The 11729-nt window shown below is 41.2% G+C and overlaps 1 protein-coding gene across 2 annotated transcripts in view; it reads right to left on the bottom strand.

Moving 5' to 3' along the window:
* Positions 1–229: 229 nt before the first annotated feature.
* ccdc85al (coiled-coil domain containing 85A, like) overlaps positions 230–11729 on the bottom strand; it is a 29299-nt gene continuing 17799 nt past the window's right edge. Inside the window, exons 3-4 of one of the 2 annotated variants that reach the window (XM_042485662.2) lie at positions 4221–4278; positions 230–1289 (exon numbers count right to left, since the gene is read on the bottom strand). In XM_042485662.2, the coding sequence (XP_042341596.1) occupies positions 1271–1289; positions 4221–4278 (77 nt within the window). In that variant the 3' untranslated portion in view covers positions 230–1270. The remainder of the gene's footprint in view (positions 1290–4220; positions 4279–11729) is intronic. The other variant, XM_088074117.1, reaches the window with a different exon arrangement.

Here is an 11729-nt window from a genome sequence, read left to right as displayed (position 1 = left end):
ATGACATAAATAAATTTGGTTTATTCTTTACCACATGTATTCTAACAGTAGAGTAGAAACTTATTATCTGATCCTTTTTTCATCATTGCTGCAGTACGTGACTGAAAGATTTTTTTTCCTAACCATGTAATCAGCTTCACAGTGTGTCCAATACGACCTTAAGCTGCAGGGTCAAAGGTCAACACACACTGAAATTCAGCATGCTGAAATAAAACCTGAACAAGTGATGCACTTTTACATAAAGAAGTCTGTTTATTATTTGATATATATCATTATGCATCTTCATATAATAGTTCTAATACCAGTAAGTCAAAAATAATAATCATATTATATTTATATATATAGATATATAGAAAACTAATCCAATAATCTACTTTTTACTTGAACTTTACTTCCTTGTAAAAAACAACATGGAGAAACAGATAATCTCCTCCCCAGCTTCAATATAGGCGCTTTATGGGAGCAAAGAAGATAATACAAAAAAGAACAAAAATTACACCTGAACATTGCATCTTATAGAACTAGAACATCTGTCAGCAGCTAGTAATGATGACCATCTTGGTTTAAGACACAGGAAGAGGTTGTTTTTTTTTTAATCTTTGCTAGAACATCTTTGACAAATATGCTTTTTAAATTCAGTTGAAGACGATGAATCAAGTGATCGGCTGGATTTGGAGACTGAGAGACAGAACGTTAGATTACACCAGTCTCATTACACACTTTGAAGGTGATGGAAAGATTGCGGAGAGGAAGGAGAAAGTGAATAAACAGGGAGGAAAAAGTGGGATAATGATTCAGGTTTTGAACAGCAGGGGATACAAAGTTTAATTTATGTGCTTCTCCACCAGTGATGTACATTTGTAAACAGAGGGTAGCGGCACAAAACAGTGCAGAGTCCTCCACATCTTCTCTCACCGATCCCCAGCGTCCCTCCCTTTCTGCAGACGCTCTCCGGGAGGTAGCCGTGTCACAGTTGGAAGGGAGAGATATCCACTTTAATCCATTTAGCCACGGCAGTCTTCACAAGTTTTACCATCCGTACTAAAAGCATTCCCCCCTTTTTCCTCAAACTCTCGATATGTAGAAATAAAAACATGGAGGCAGGCTGTTTCAGAGCTGTGGACATGGATGATGCCGTGGACGACAGACCATCCGGAGTTGTGGACGGTGGCGTCCAGGGGCCCTTGCGTCTGTCAAGGCCAGAGGCGCAAGAGGGCTGTACCACTGCGATCCCCCCTCTGTTTGACAAGCCTAGCTGGTCAAGTTGGGGTCAAGAGGAGGCATCAAAGCTGCACAGAAATAAAAGAACAAGAAGAAGATTTTTTATTGTTATAGTATAAATATGGGTAGAACTGGCAGCAGCATGATTTCATAAGTAGTGAAGAATCTTTTTGTTTGGGCATAGATTAACATGTGTATTATTTTGATTGATCAATGCAAAATACAACAAAAACAGTAATTCAAAATATATCGATAACAAAAGAGAAAGAAAAAGAAGACATGACGAATGCCATCTGCAAATTGCAGCAGTTTACAGGCACAAAGTATAAATTAGTATAAACTTATCCTACAACTTTATTACATTATTGTTCGCAAAAAAACCCAGACAGAAATGGAAGGCTTGTCATATTCGTACCAACATACACTTATACACACCTATATATAATATTTATAATTTTGATCATAGTGTATAACTATACACCTGTATAATAGACTATTGTATGTCTTATGCAAAAGAAATTGAATGAACCTATCATTGATTATGAAGCTATCAATGTGATCCCACTCTCTCTGAATGGTTGAGATGAAGTCGGGATTACAGCTCTAATTCAACAGGAAGTCTAGCTGCTGTGGGATGATATGAGCACAATGTTTAAATGCATTCTTGCAGAGTAGCTGCTTACTAAGAAAGGCACCCCTGAAATTCTGCATGGCAATGCATTACTCAGAAAGCATTACTCAATATCATGGCGATTAATACTCAGCCATTAGCAATACAAACTATTTTTTCACTGCAGGCATTCTGACTTGTAGGAAAAAGCAAAGGTGTTACTAATAACATTAGCAATGGCTCTGTTGTGTTCAAGTGTCACAATCAGCTGTGACGGTGAGTAAGCATGCACAACAACAGCTAAATGGAATTCAGCCACCATTAATGTTATTATTTGTTTTTCCTACTGTGACACGTCAAAACGTCTGCTGTAATAAGGCCCTGTATACCTGTGTTCTCTTGCCAGATAAGTATTACAGTTGGGTGATGTCTACCGAATTGGCATCTTATAACAGTGAAACATTGCAAGGACAAAAATATCGTTGTTGTGGTTGGGGAGCCACCACATAAAAATGAACTATCTCAACCTGACCTGACCTGCAAACTGCCAACTTTATTGATTACAGTAGCACAATTCTCAGGACGGAGGGTTGACACAAGGACAGAGCGCCACAGCGTGCTTGTGTGTATGTTTGTGTTCTGCGTAAAGAGTCAATGGCCCCTTTCCTACCTCAAGTTCCAGCCCCCTCGCTCAGATCACACGATCTCCAACCTCAGCTTTTCACGATGTTGGGCTCAGTGATCAGTGGACTCTCATACCAGCTAAAAACTGAATTTAACCTTAAAGGCAATGTTCAGTTCTTACAGTGATCCATCAAATGTAAATGAAAATAACTTCATAAACTCAACTACTTGATAAACAGATTTTGGTCAATTTCACAATCTGGCAACCCAAAAGATGCTATTGGCTTTTTCCTTAACTAAAAAGCATGAGCAAATTATTTATTAATTAAGCCATTAGTTTAAACTTGTCTGGCAGGGGCCCCTAAAAGCATTTTTCTTTCACACAGGAAAAGAAAGGAATAGGGAGCGAATGTAAAACAGTGGGACATTTTTTGAAGCACCATGGATTTGCTTCATTTTCTGAATTTGATCCACACAATCCGATCCGACATGTGGAAGGTCTAGAAGAGCCGCAGCTTTATATCATTGTATTATTTGTCCCCATTCAAGATAGCAAAGTGCTGAAGCAGAAGTTAGCCAAACTGCGAAACTCTGAGTGACTGACTCAGTGACTTGGATGGCTTGAAAACCTGATTTACTCTTTATGAATCACTCACTTGAGACAAACCTAATTCATGGTAATAGATAGATAGATAGATAGATAGATAGATAGATAGATAGATAGATAGATAGATAGATAGATAGATGCAAATAAAAGAGACAGAGAGTTTAAGTGAGATAAAAATGTTCATCACTGCAGGCTTTTGTGCTGCTTATCAGTGACAGATCCTTTTGTCTGCGTCTGTCTTCACCACAGCAGAGACAACCCAGGCACGGCCAGGGGACCTGACTTCAGTCTGCACTGTTAGCACATCCTTGTTGCTTTTCTCTGAGCTTGCAAATCATCTACTGACACAAAGTACACTTTCTTCTAGTCCTCACCTGAGTCATTGATATTTTTGTACGAGGTAAGTGGGAGTGGGCTGAAAAAGCGCAGGCACGGAAGGAATGACGAGGTGAAAAGACTGATGTGAAAGAAACGGAGGAGGACGCCTTCATCCACAGGTAGAAAAGGTCACAGTCTATAAAGAAACGACCATGAGGATGTGCGCGAATTATGCGTGTTTGCATGTGCGTGTTCCCGTCAGAGGAGGGGGGAGGTGTGTCTTGTCTTGCAGTCATTAAATATTAACACAGCCATCTCGCCCTCCCACCGGGGCCTGATTGAAGATGTAGGATGGCACACAGGGACAGGATAGGGTCACCTCTAACTCTGTAGTCCCACTGTAAACCCACTGTGATTACACCTGGGCCAGACCAAGCATGCAAACTCATTACTCATCTGGGGCCGGGACACCGGGGTAACTCAAGGACTGACCCTACAATGACACCGGATAACAACAGAATATAAATCACAGATATTGTGTTGATCACCTAATGATCAGCAATAGAACAGGGTGAGATTATTGATTTATTTTGTATGGGAGATTTCCAGTTGCCATCACAAATATCCTCCATTCCAGCTGTTAAATGTAAATAGGGTTTGAGACTCCTGCTGAAGGAGGCGCTTTGTACGGTAAAATAAAATAATGGGAACTAATTACAGGATTATGGGCCCTTGTGGAAAGAGCATACAGTGACCTTCATTGGGTTTTCTTCTTTCAAAGACTCTAATTAATGCAAAAGATGTTTGTGAAGCAGAAACAAGGCAGAGAGGGCTTCTTACCTGTCCCATAGCTTGACATTTCTACAGTTGTTGGTGCAGCAGCCAGCTGATATCAAAGCTGTGACAGAGAGAGAGAAGAACAGAGACAGAGGAAGGATGAGAATTCAGTGTGTTGTTTCGACAAGAGAAGAGCGCCTCATTAATCTTAGAGCCTGTTTACACCTTATTATGCATCTTGGGTGATCTGATCACAAGTGGACAGCTCAAAATCTGTCTGCTCACACCTGGCATTAGAATGCGTCTGCCAGGCTGTTCTCATGCACTGTTTGAACATTTTCCTACAAAAAGTAATGCACCAAAATTTGTACATGTTCTACATAATAATGAGCCAGTAATTGCTTGGGTGGAGACAGGAGGGTATTACATGATGGTGCATCATTGCATCCCACCCGTTAAGGGACTGATATTACTGATTCACTCTGTTGTCAACACGAGCTATTCACACCTGTGAATAGTTCAGTCGTTTGACACAGGTGTGAATGCTAATGTGACCTTTCAAACAAATGTCAGCAGGGTTTTTTGTGCAGTGGAAAAGGGGCTTAAGTGGACAATGCTTTGAAATTTGGTATTTAGGCTCACTGAGTCAATGGAGCTCCGGACTTAGATCATATTTGAATCTTTTTCTTTTTCTAAAAAAATCAAGCGGTTAGTCAGTGGTAAATGGGTCTGATTCTGGTAAGCAGAATTAATCAAAACTTACATTCATTATCTCTTTAGACCTTTATCTTTTTCTTTTATAGATTCAAAGCACAAGAAACAACCTGAATGAGCTTTTAGAATTCACTGAAACATGTAGCCTTCACTCAGAAAGTCCATGGCCACTAATCTATACTGTGTTGTAGCATTTATAACTTTCCAACAGCCCCCCCTCGTCTGTTTCAATCTCTGCTGCAACAGAGCAAGTGACAGCGAGCAGAGGCAACCTTCACAAAAAATGTGGATCATTATGTACAAACACATGCACACCTACAGGCAGACTGATTTATCTAGACCCTTAATCGCAAATGTATCAAATTTAAGACTGGGAGATAACGTGGAACAATAGCAAGAGACTAAGAGGGGCAGACAGCAAGAGATAAGAACAAGGATTTATTAAGGAGTAACAGCTTTGTGCGAGACATCACACTATCGCAGTCAACATTATTGTCCTTAAATACAAGGCAGGCTCTTGACTCTATCTCGACATTCTTCACCCAAACTCCTGTGCCGCTTTATTTCTTCTCGGAAAGAAAAATGTTGCTGTCAAACCAAATGGTGTTAATCTAAAGCTGTTTCAAAGTACAGGACACACAGTTTGCCCTCACACACTCTGTGAGCACTTCTGGTCAGAACTTGGTTCGGTTAAGCGGTGGAAAAATGCCTTTGCCTTAAGCAGACCAAGCTTTAAAAAAAAAAATGTTATCCCTCTGTACCTCCTTCGCCCTTCAAACAATTCTTATCCTCGTCCCCCCCTGCTTGATATCCCTCTCGCTCTCTTTCTCTCTCCACTAACGGTTTCCTCCCCATGAGCCCATAATCATGTTTTCAGCACATTTCCTCTCCTTGCCGCGCTAACATCTCTCATTAAAGATTCATAACGCTCTTGTGACCGCCGAGTTCTCCGAAAGATTCCAGTATAGCCACCTTCACAAAGTTCCCTGGCCCTTCCCTCGCTCTGTTTATCCTCATGGAGAGAAGGGGGTGTGGGGTGAGGAAAGACTGCACAAAGAGATATGAAAACTCCTTTACAGTGTCGGGGGATGCAGCGGTGGGCTGGAGGGTGTTTTCATTTGGAGGTCAGGGTGTGTGCAACGGAATTGATTTCATGGCTAAAGCAGAGCTTATAGACCAGTTAGAGAGTGGTAAATACATGATCACATCTCACTTCCTCCTCACACATGAGCACAAAGACACAGAAAGTCTACCGGAAGTGAAGCTGATAGCTGTTTAGGTGGTTCATTTGAAAGCAGGACTTTGTCTGAACATGCTCTGATGGATCGATGCATATGGAGTGGTCTATCAGTGACATCCTAGCTGTTTCCGAGTGTGGTTTTAGAGCGGTGCTCGAAATAAAATCTGCATTTATTAATTCTAACATTGAAAGAGAAAATTCTTACTCTCTCAGCTCTGAATTTATGCTGGTCCCAGATGTGCTCCAGATGAATTTTCATAACAAACACATAGTTGGCGTCCCCTCTCTTTCTGAGCTAAGAGCCTTGTGTGGAACATCCAGACTGGTGATATGTGAGTCATGAATCAATCCTTCAAGACAAACTCTTTTTACTGAGTGACAAGTGCTCATCTCCACTGACTCGTTCACTGACTCGCCCCTCCTCACACACTATTGTCCGAGGTTACCATACAAGGTGCTACCTGCTGTTTAATTGAAACATTTACACTCACTCACACACGTATGGCATGGACATCAGGAGCAATTTGGCGGTCAGTATCTTGCCTATGGACACTGAAATGTGGACTGGAGCATCTGGGGATCGAATCGTCAATCTTCCAATTAGTGGATGACCTGCTGTACCTCCTGAGCCACAGCCACCCCCCAGCTAGGTCTGACTTGGGCTGAACGAATCTTCAGAGTGAGTGAATCACCTGATACTCAGCTGTCAACTCAAGCTGAGCAGCTCAGAATCAGGTGAAGAGCTTCTGAGCAACACCCAACAAGCACCAGGCTTTGTAGCCAATTTGAGAAAATGGTCAAACCTTGGAATTACAACGTGCCTGTCCGGCAAGGCCCCAAAGTGTATTTCTCTTGCACATAATCATGGAGAAAAGGGGAAGCTGTAAAACAGCTGATCAGTTTTTTGAAGCATCACAACCCCCACAAATTGTTTTGTTTCACTATCAGAATTTGATCTCTTGTGTCCGATAACAACTGACGGGTTTCCATTACAGATCTGTGCAAAACTTAGGCAATGTTTTCGAAATGTTGCTGAAACAAAGTAGCGAGATGACTGCATTTCTATTGAGTGATGTTGTGTGACTTTTCTTGTGATAACATTCCAAGAAGCATAGTGATGGACGTTCAAAACATTAGCAGGTTTATTTCTATTGCAGCCGCCGCAGAGAATGTCTGAATTTCCAATGAAAGTTGATGTAGGCATGTTTTGCTAGTGATAATAGAAAGGAAAGCCCCTTATACACTGCAGCAGCCACGTATGAGGGATTTCTAGGAGGTGATAGTCCACGATTTCACAGAGGAACTGTGGATGCAAAATTTCCAGATGATGCACTCAACTTATGTGAGTTATGTGATGCAATAAAACTTCTTGCAGCACCAGCTGCATCATGCTCGAGGGAGTCAGTTTCCATTGCAGTTTTGCAAAATATGGCTTTTCCAAATCAACTGAAATACCACCTCATGTGAGCATAAAAACTTTTTCGAATTTGACATTTCCATTAGGCATATTCTATATTTGCAACTTCAATTTGTGCAGTTTCAGGGTTAATGGAAACCTGTCTAGTGATAGAGGGCTTATATATGTTTTATACTTTTTTAATAGTTTTCAGAGGCCTTTTTTGTAGTGTTTCTTTACTGTTTTTTACAAGTTCTTTGAAAAGTAAAATTAGCAATGCTAACAAACAGAAAATGTAGCCTACAGACATCCTTTGCTGTCTCCATCTGTCACATGACCTTCACCTTGTATGTTGCAGTGGGTCCGTAATTTGTTCCAATAGAAACAAACACAGAAAGTCTCCAGGAAGAGCAGCTGATAGCGATTCAAATGATGCATTTGAAAGCAGGACTTTGTGTGAACATGCTCTGACAGATCAATATAAACATAGGATGGCCTGCCAATGATTTCCCAGCAGTTTCTGAATGTGTTTTTGGATTAATGCCAGAGTTCTGAATTTATGTCAGTTTATGCCGGTGCAAAATGATCAGGCTCGCTATACAATGTGATTACTTCCAGATGTGTTCCAGATGATTCTTCATAATAAACACATGACTGTGCAGCCTTGTCGTCACCCTGCCGTATGAAGGTTGACGCCCCTCTGTTCTTGAGCTCATCGCCTTGTCTGGGACGTCCAGATCGGTTTCAAACATGGTTGATATTTTTGTCTTGTTGCATTATTTTTGGTGTCAGTCTAGCTGCTCTGTACGTCACAGTAGATAAAGCGCAAGTCGTACAGATAGCCTACAGTACAGCTAGAAATCAGAATGTACGGTTCAAAAAATATGTCAGTGAAGACAGACACTGCATGAAAGATTTAAAGCTCCAGTGGGTAGAAACCATGAAGTTTCTTGTTTAACCTATCATGCTAAGTCAGTTCTGGGTCTTAGGACTCACTCGCTCAAGCACAACAACAATTAGCTTAAATGGATTTGAAAATGGATTAAATGCACGGTCTCGAGGTTTGCAGTCACACACACAGGTCACAAGATTACAAACTGCTCTCTCATGATGAAGCAGTCCCGTTATCGTACTGTGCCAAAATCCGAGAGAATCCCTTTAAAGTGATCTTGATCAGTGTCTAATGAAACGTGCCTTGTGACCTCTTCAAGGAGAGTTATAAGTGAGAAAACATACAGCGCACTCGGACCGTGTTTGTTGATTTAGTTACGGGCGTTAAAACCAAAATTGGATTTAACGGGACGTGAGAGATGTGTAGAGGGAAGAGGGCTCTGTGTGGGTCAGAGCAAAAGTATATAGATAATGTGATTACTCAAGAATAATGTGGGGCCTAAGCTCCCTTAAATTCCACCTCTGTACACCGGCGTTCGAGTGAAAGGCTCTAAATTTCCCCCACAAAGAGATCTGTAAGATTGGCTGGGGAGAGGCTGCTCCCACACTGAATAAATCACTGTTCCAGATGGGGAACCCTTTTCCCTGTGCAGCCAGACAGACAATTATTAACTCTAACTCATAATATTAGATCATAGAAGCAATTCAAGGCTGTTTTTTTTTTACATAAGCAGATCTCTTTTGTTACTAGAAAATTGGTGAAATAAGCTTGAAAAGGGATTTAAATAAATAGTGTGTCAGAGTATTGGGGTATTTAATGGCATCTGACAGTTAGATTTGCAGATTGAAACCACCTGAAACTTCAGCAGGTCAGAATGCTTGCAAATTTCACTGCTCAGGAAATTTTGACCGGGAGCCAAATTATCCGCAGAGGTCTCTTCCTTTCCAAAATAGACAGATTTGGGGATTTAAACCAGTAAATACACTGAATAAAGCAATTCACTGTAGAAAGCTGTGTTTTTTCTGACACTGCATGTTGTGGAGAGGATATTAATTATGGTGGCCAACATGTAGACGCAAATGGCCCTGTCTAGAGCTAGTGTTTACTTTGTCTGTTCTGGGCTATTGTAGAAAGACGGTAGTGCAACATGGCATCTCTGTAGAAAAGGACATGCTCCCTTTGGAGACTGAACAAATGTTTAAATGAAACACTTTTGTTTTTTTTGTTTTAAGACTCTTACAGCTGTTACCCATGGAATTAATGTTCATTGTACTACCATAAGACGCCTCAAATGTCGTTTGCTTAAATTTGGCAGTACATCCAACCGGCCTCATAACTGCAAAAGTCAGTTACAAGAGAAACTGTTGTCAGGTCAGGTCCTTGGTGAGGACGATAAGCAAGCAGATGAGCTTTCCAAACATGGTTTCTGACAGTTTATGCAATATTTGTTGCATTGGCTCTTTGGTGGTTTAATCTTGCAGGTGAAGAAGCCAGTTGGATGTACTGCCAAATTAACGGAAATAACTTATTGGAGACAGCTTATTGTTGCGAAATGACCATTTCCAGTAGACCATTTCTGCCGGACCTTTAAAAGGAGGTAGGGGTCCTTAGCAGCTCTGGAAAAAAATAAAAGTGCGGTGTATCCGTGTAATTCGTCAAAACCAGTAATCCCATTGTTATCGATGTCTGAATCAAGCCAGTAAACACAAGAACCTGTTCTCCTCATGGCTGCTCATCTCTCAGTCCTTTTTGATCTGTCAGCCCCCCCTCCTCCTTTTCTTCTCTCAACTAACAGGATCAATGCAAGGTAATTTCACATGGCCATTCCCTCAGATCTCCTAAAAATCTACCACATAAATTATTCAGGCTGGCTGCGCAGGCGAGCCTGTGGAGATGCATGGTAGATCAGTGACCTTCCATTTAGCTAGCAGTCAGTCAGACGATCAGGGAGACAGTCAGTCAGTCAGCGATGCTGCTTGGCAGGAGAACTACTTGTCTTGATGTCCCTCGGGCTGCTACAGTCAGTGCTGTTACGTGCAACTGTGGAGCATGAGGCTAAGCTCTGAATGCATAATACCGAGATTATGAGTGGCCAGAGCACAAAGTGGAAACACAGAATGCAGGATATTTATGGATTCAAGTCAGCGTTTGGTCAGTCTCACAGAAAGGCCCAGTTTCGAAAGGCCAGATTTCAGGTCGATACCACTTTAGGTCTGGGGGAATTTCATCGCTTTGGTCGTTTTCCGCCACAGTATTGTAGCACCGATGTGCTGATTGGCTACACTGGGTGTCAGTCATTGATGCATTAGCTGTCAGTCAGTGTTGGAGAGACCCAGGTGGCTTGTCCTCCTTATTTAAATCAAATTAAACACCAGTAAGGGTAAACTTATTTGTCTAAAGAAATAATATCAAAGTGTCATTTCCTGAAGCTTGCCTTCTCAAACTCATAAACACGAGTCCTCTTACAATTTTTCCAAATTCATATCTAATTAAAATGTCTCTGCCTGTATTTATGTCTGCCCTTCGATTCTCTCAACAACCATTCATTCAATCAACTTCACACTTGGTGGGTGTATAACTCAAGACCAAAGGAGGTGCAGTGTAAAAAATGAAAGCAGGGGAAAAGAACTAGCCTGACTATGTTTTCAAACTTCACAAATCTGCCTACTGCCTCTAAAATTCCCTAACAAACACACTGCATCTTGCTATATATGTAAAAACAATAATTTGTGGTTTCACACGGAGTGTTTGTGTGAAAGTAATGGCTCTCTTGCTCGGGCGAAAACGTGAATAAACATCTTTTTTTCCCAAAAAGTAGAACTATTTGTTAGAAGAAACAACTGGACTCAGTACATTTCTTTGTCATCCATTTGGGGTCATTAAAAGCGTACTTCTCTAAATCACTCGCTGCTTTCAGAGGAACAATTCAGATTTGTATAATTGGTTAAAAAGATCTTCCTTATTCTTCTTTGTTCTTTTTTAAATGTATTGAAGGCCCAGCTTCACAGAAATCCGCCCTGGTATTGCTTAATTTTTTTTAAATTTAAATTAAAATACAATAATAGGAGAGGACAAGCTGCCATGCTGCTATAATTAATGCTAAGTGTCTTCTGACTACTGTGTAAGAACTGTAATGAAGTGAGCGATGGCAGCAGGTAAGAACGGCAAATAACTTGAAGCCGTGGTTTGTGCATTTTGGCTCACTGTGAGGCTGAGGGAGACTGTGGAGAGATGAGAGTACGAAACTCACTGGAGTAGAGCTGGATAATTGGAGCCCTGTAGGCTGATCAAGGCTACAAGGGCTTTGTGTGATTCTGTGTGTGTGTGTGC

The sequence above is a fragment of the Plectropomus leopardus genome, chromosome 3, assembly GCF_026936395.1.
Source record: "Plectropomus leopardus strain MGB_pleo_1.0 chromosome 3, ASM2693639v1, whole genome shotgun sequence".
NCBI lineage: Eukaryota > Metazoa > Chordata > Actinopteri > Perciformes > Serranidae > Plectropomus > Plectropomus leopardus.
The sequence above is the reverse complement of the archived record's forward strand: the minus strand, read 5'-3'. Positions and strand labels throughout refer to the sequence as shown.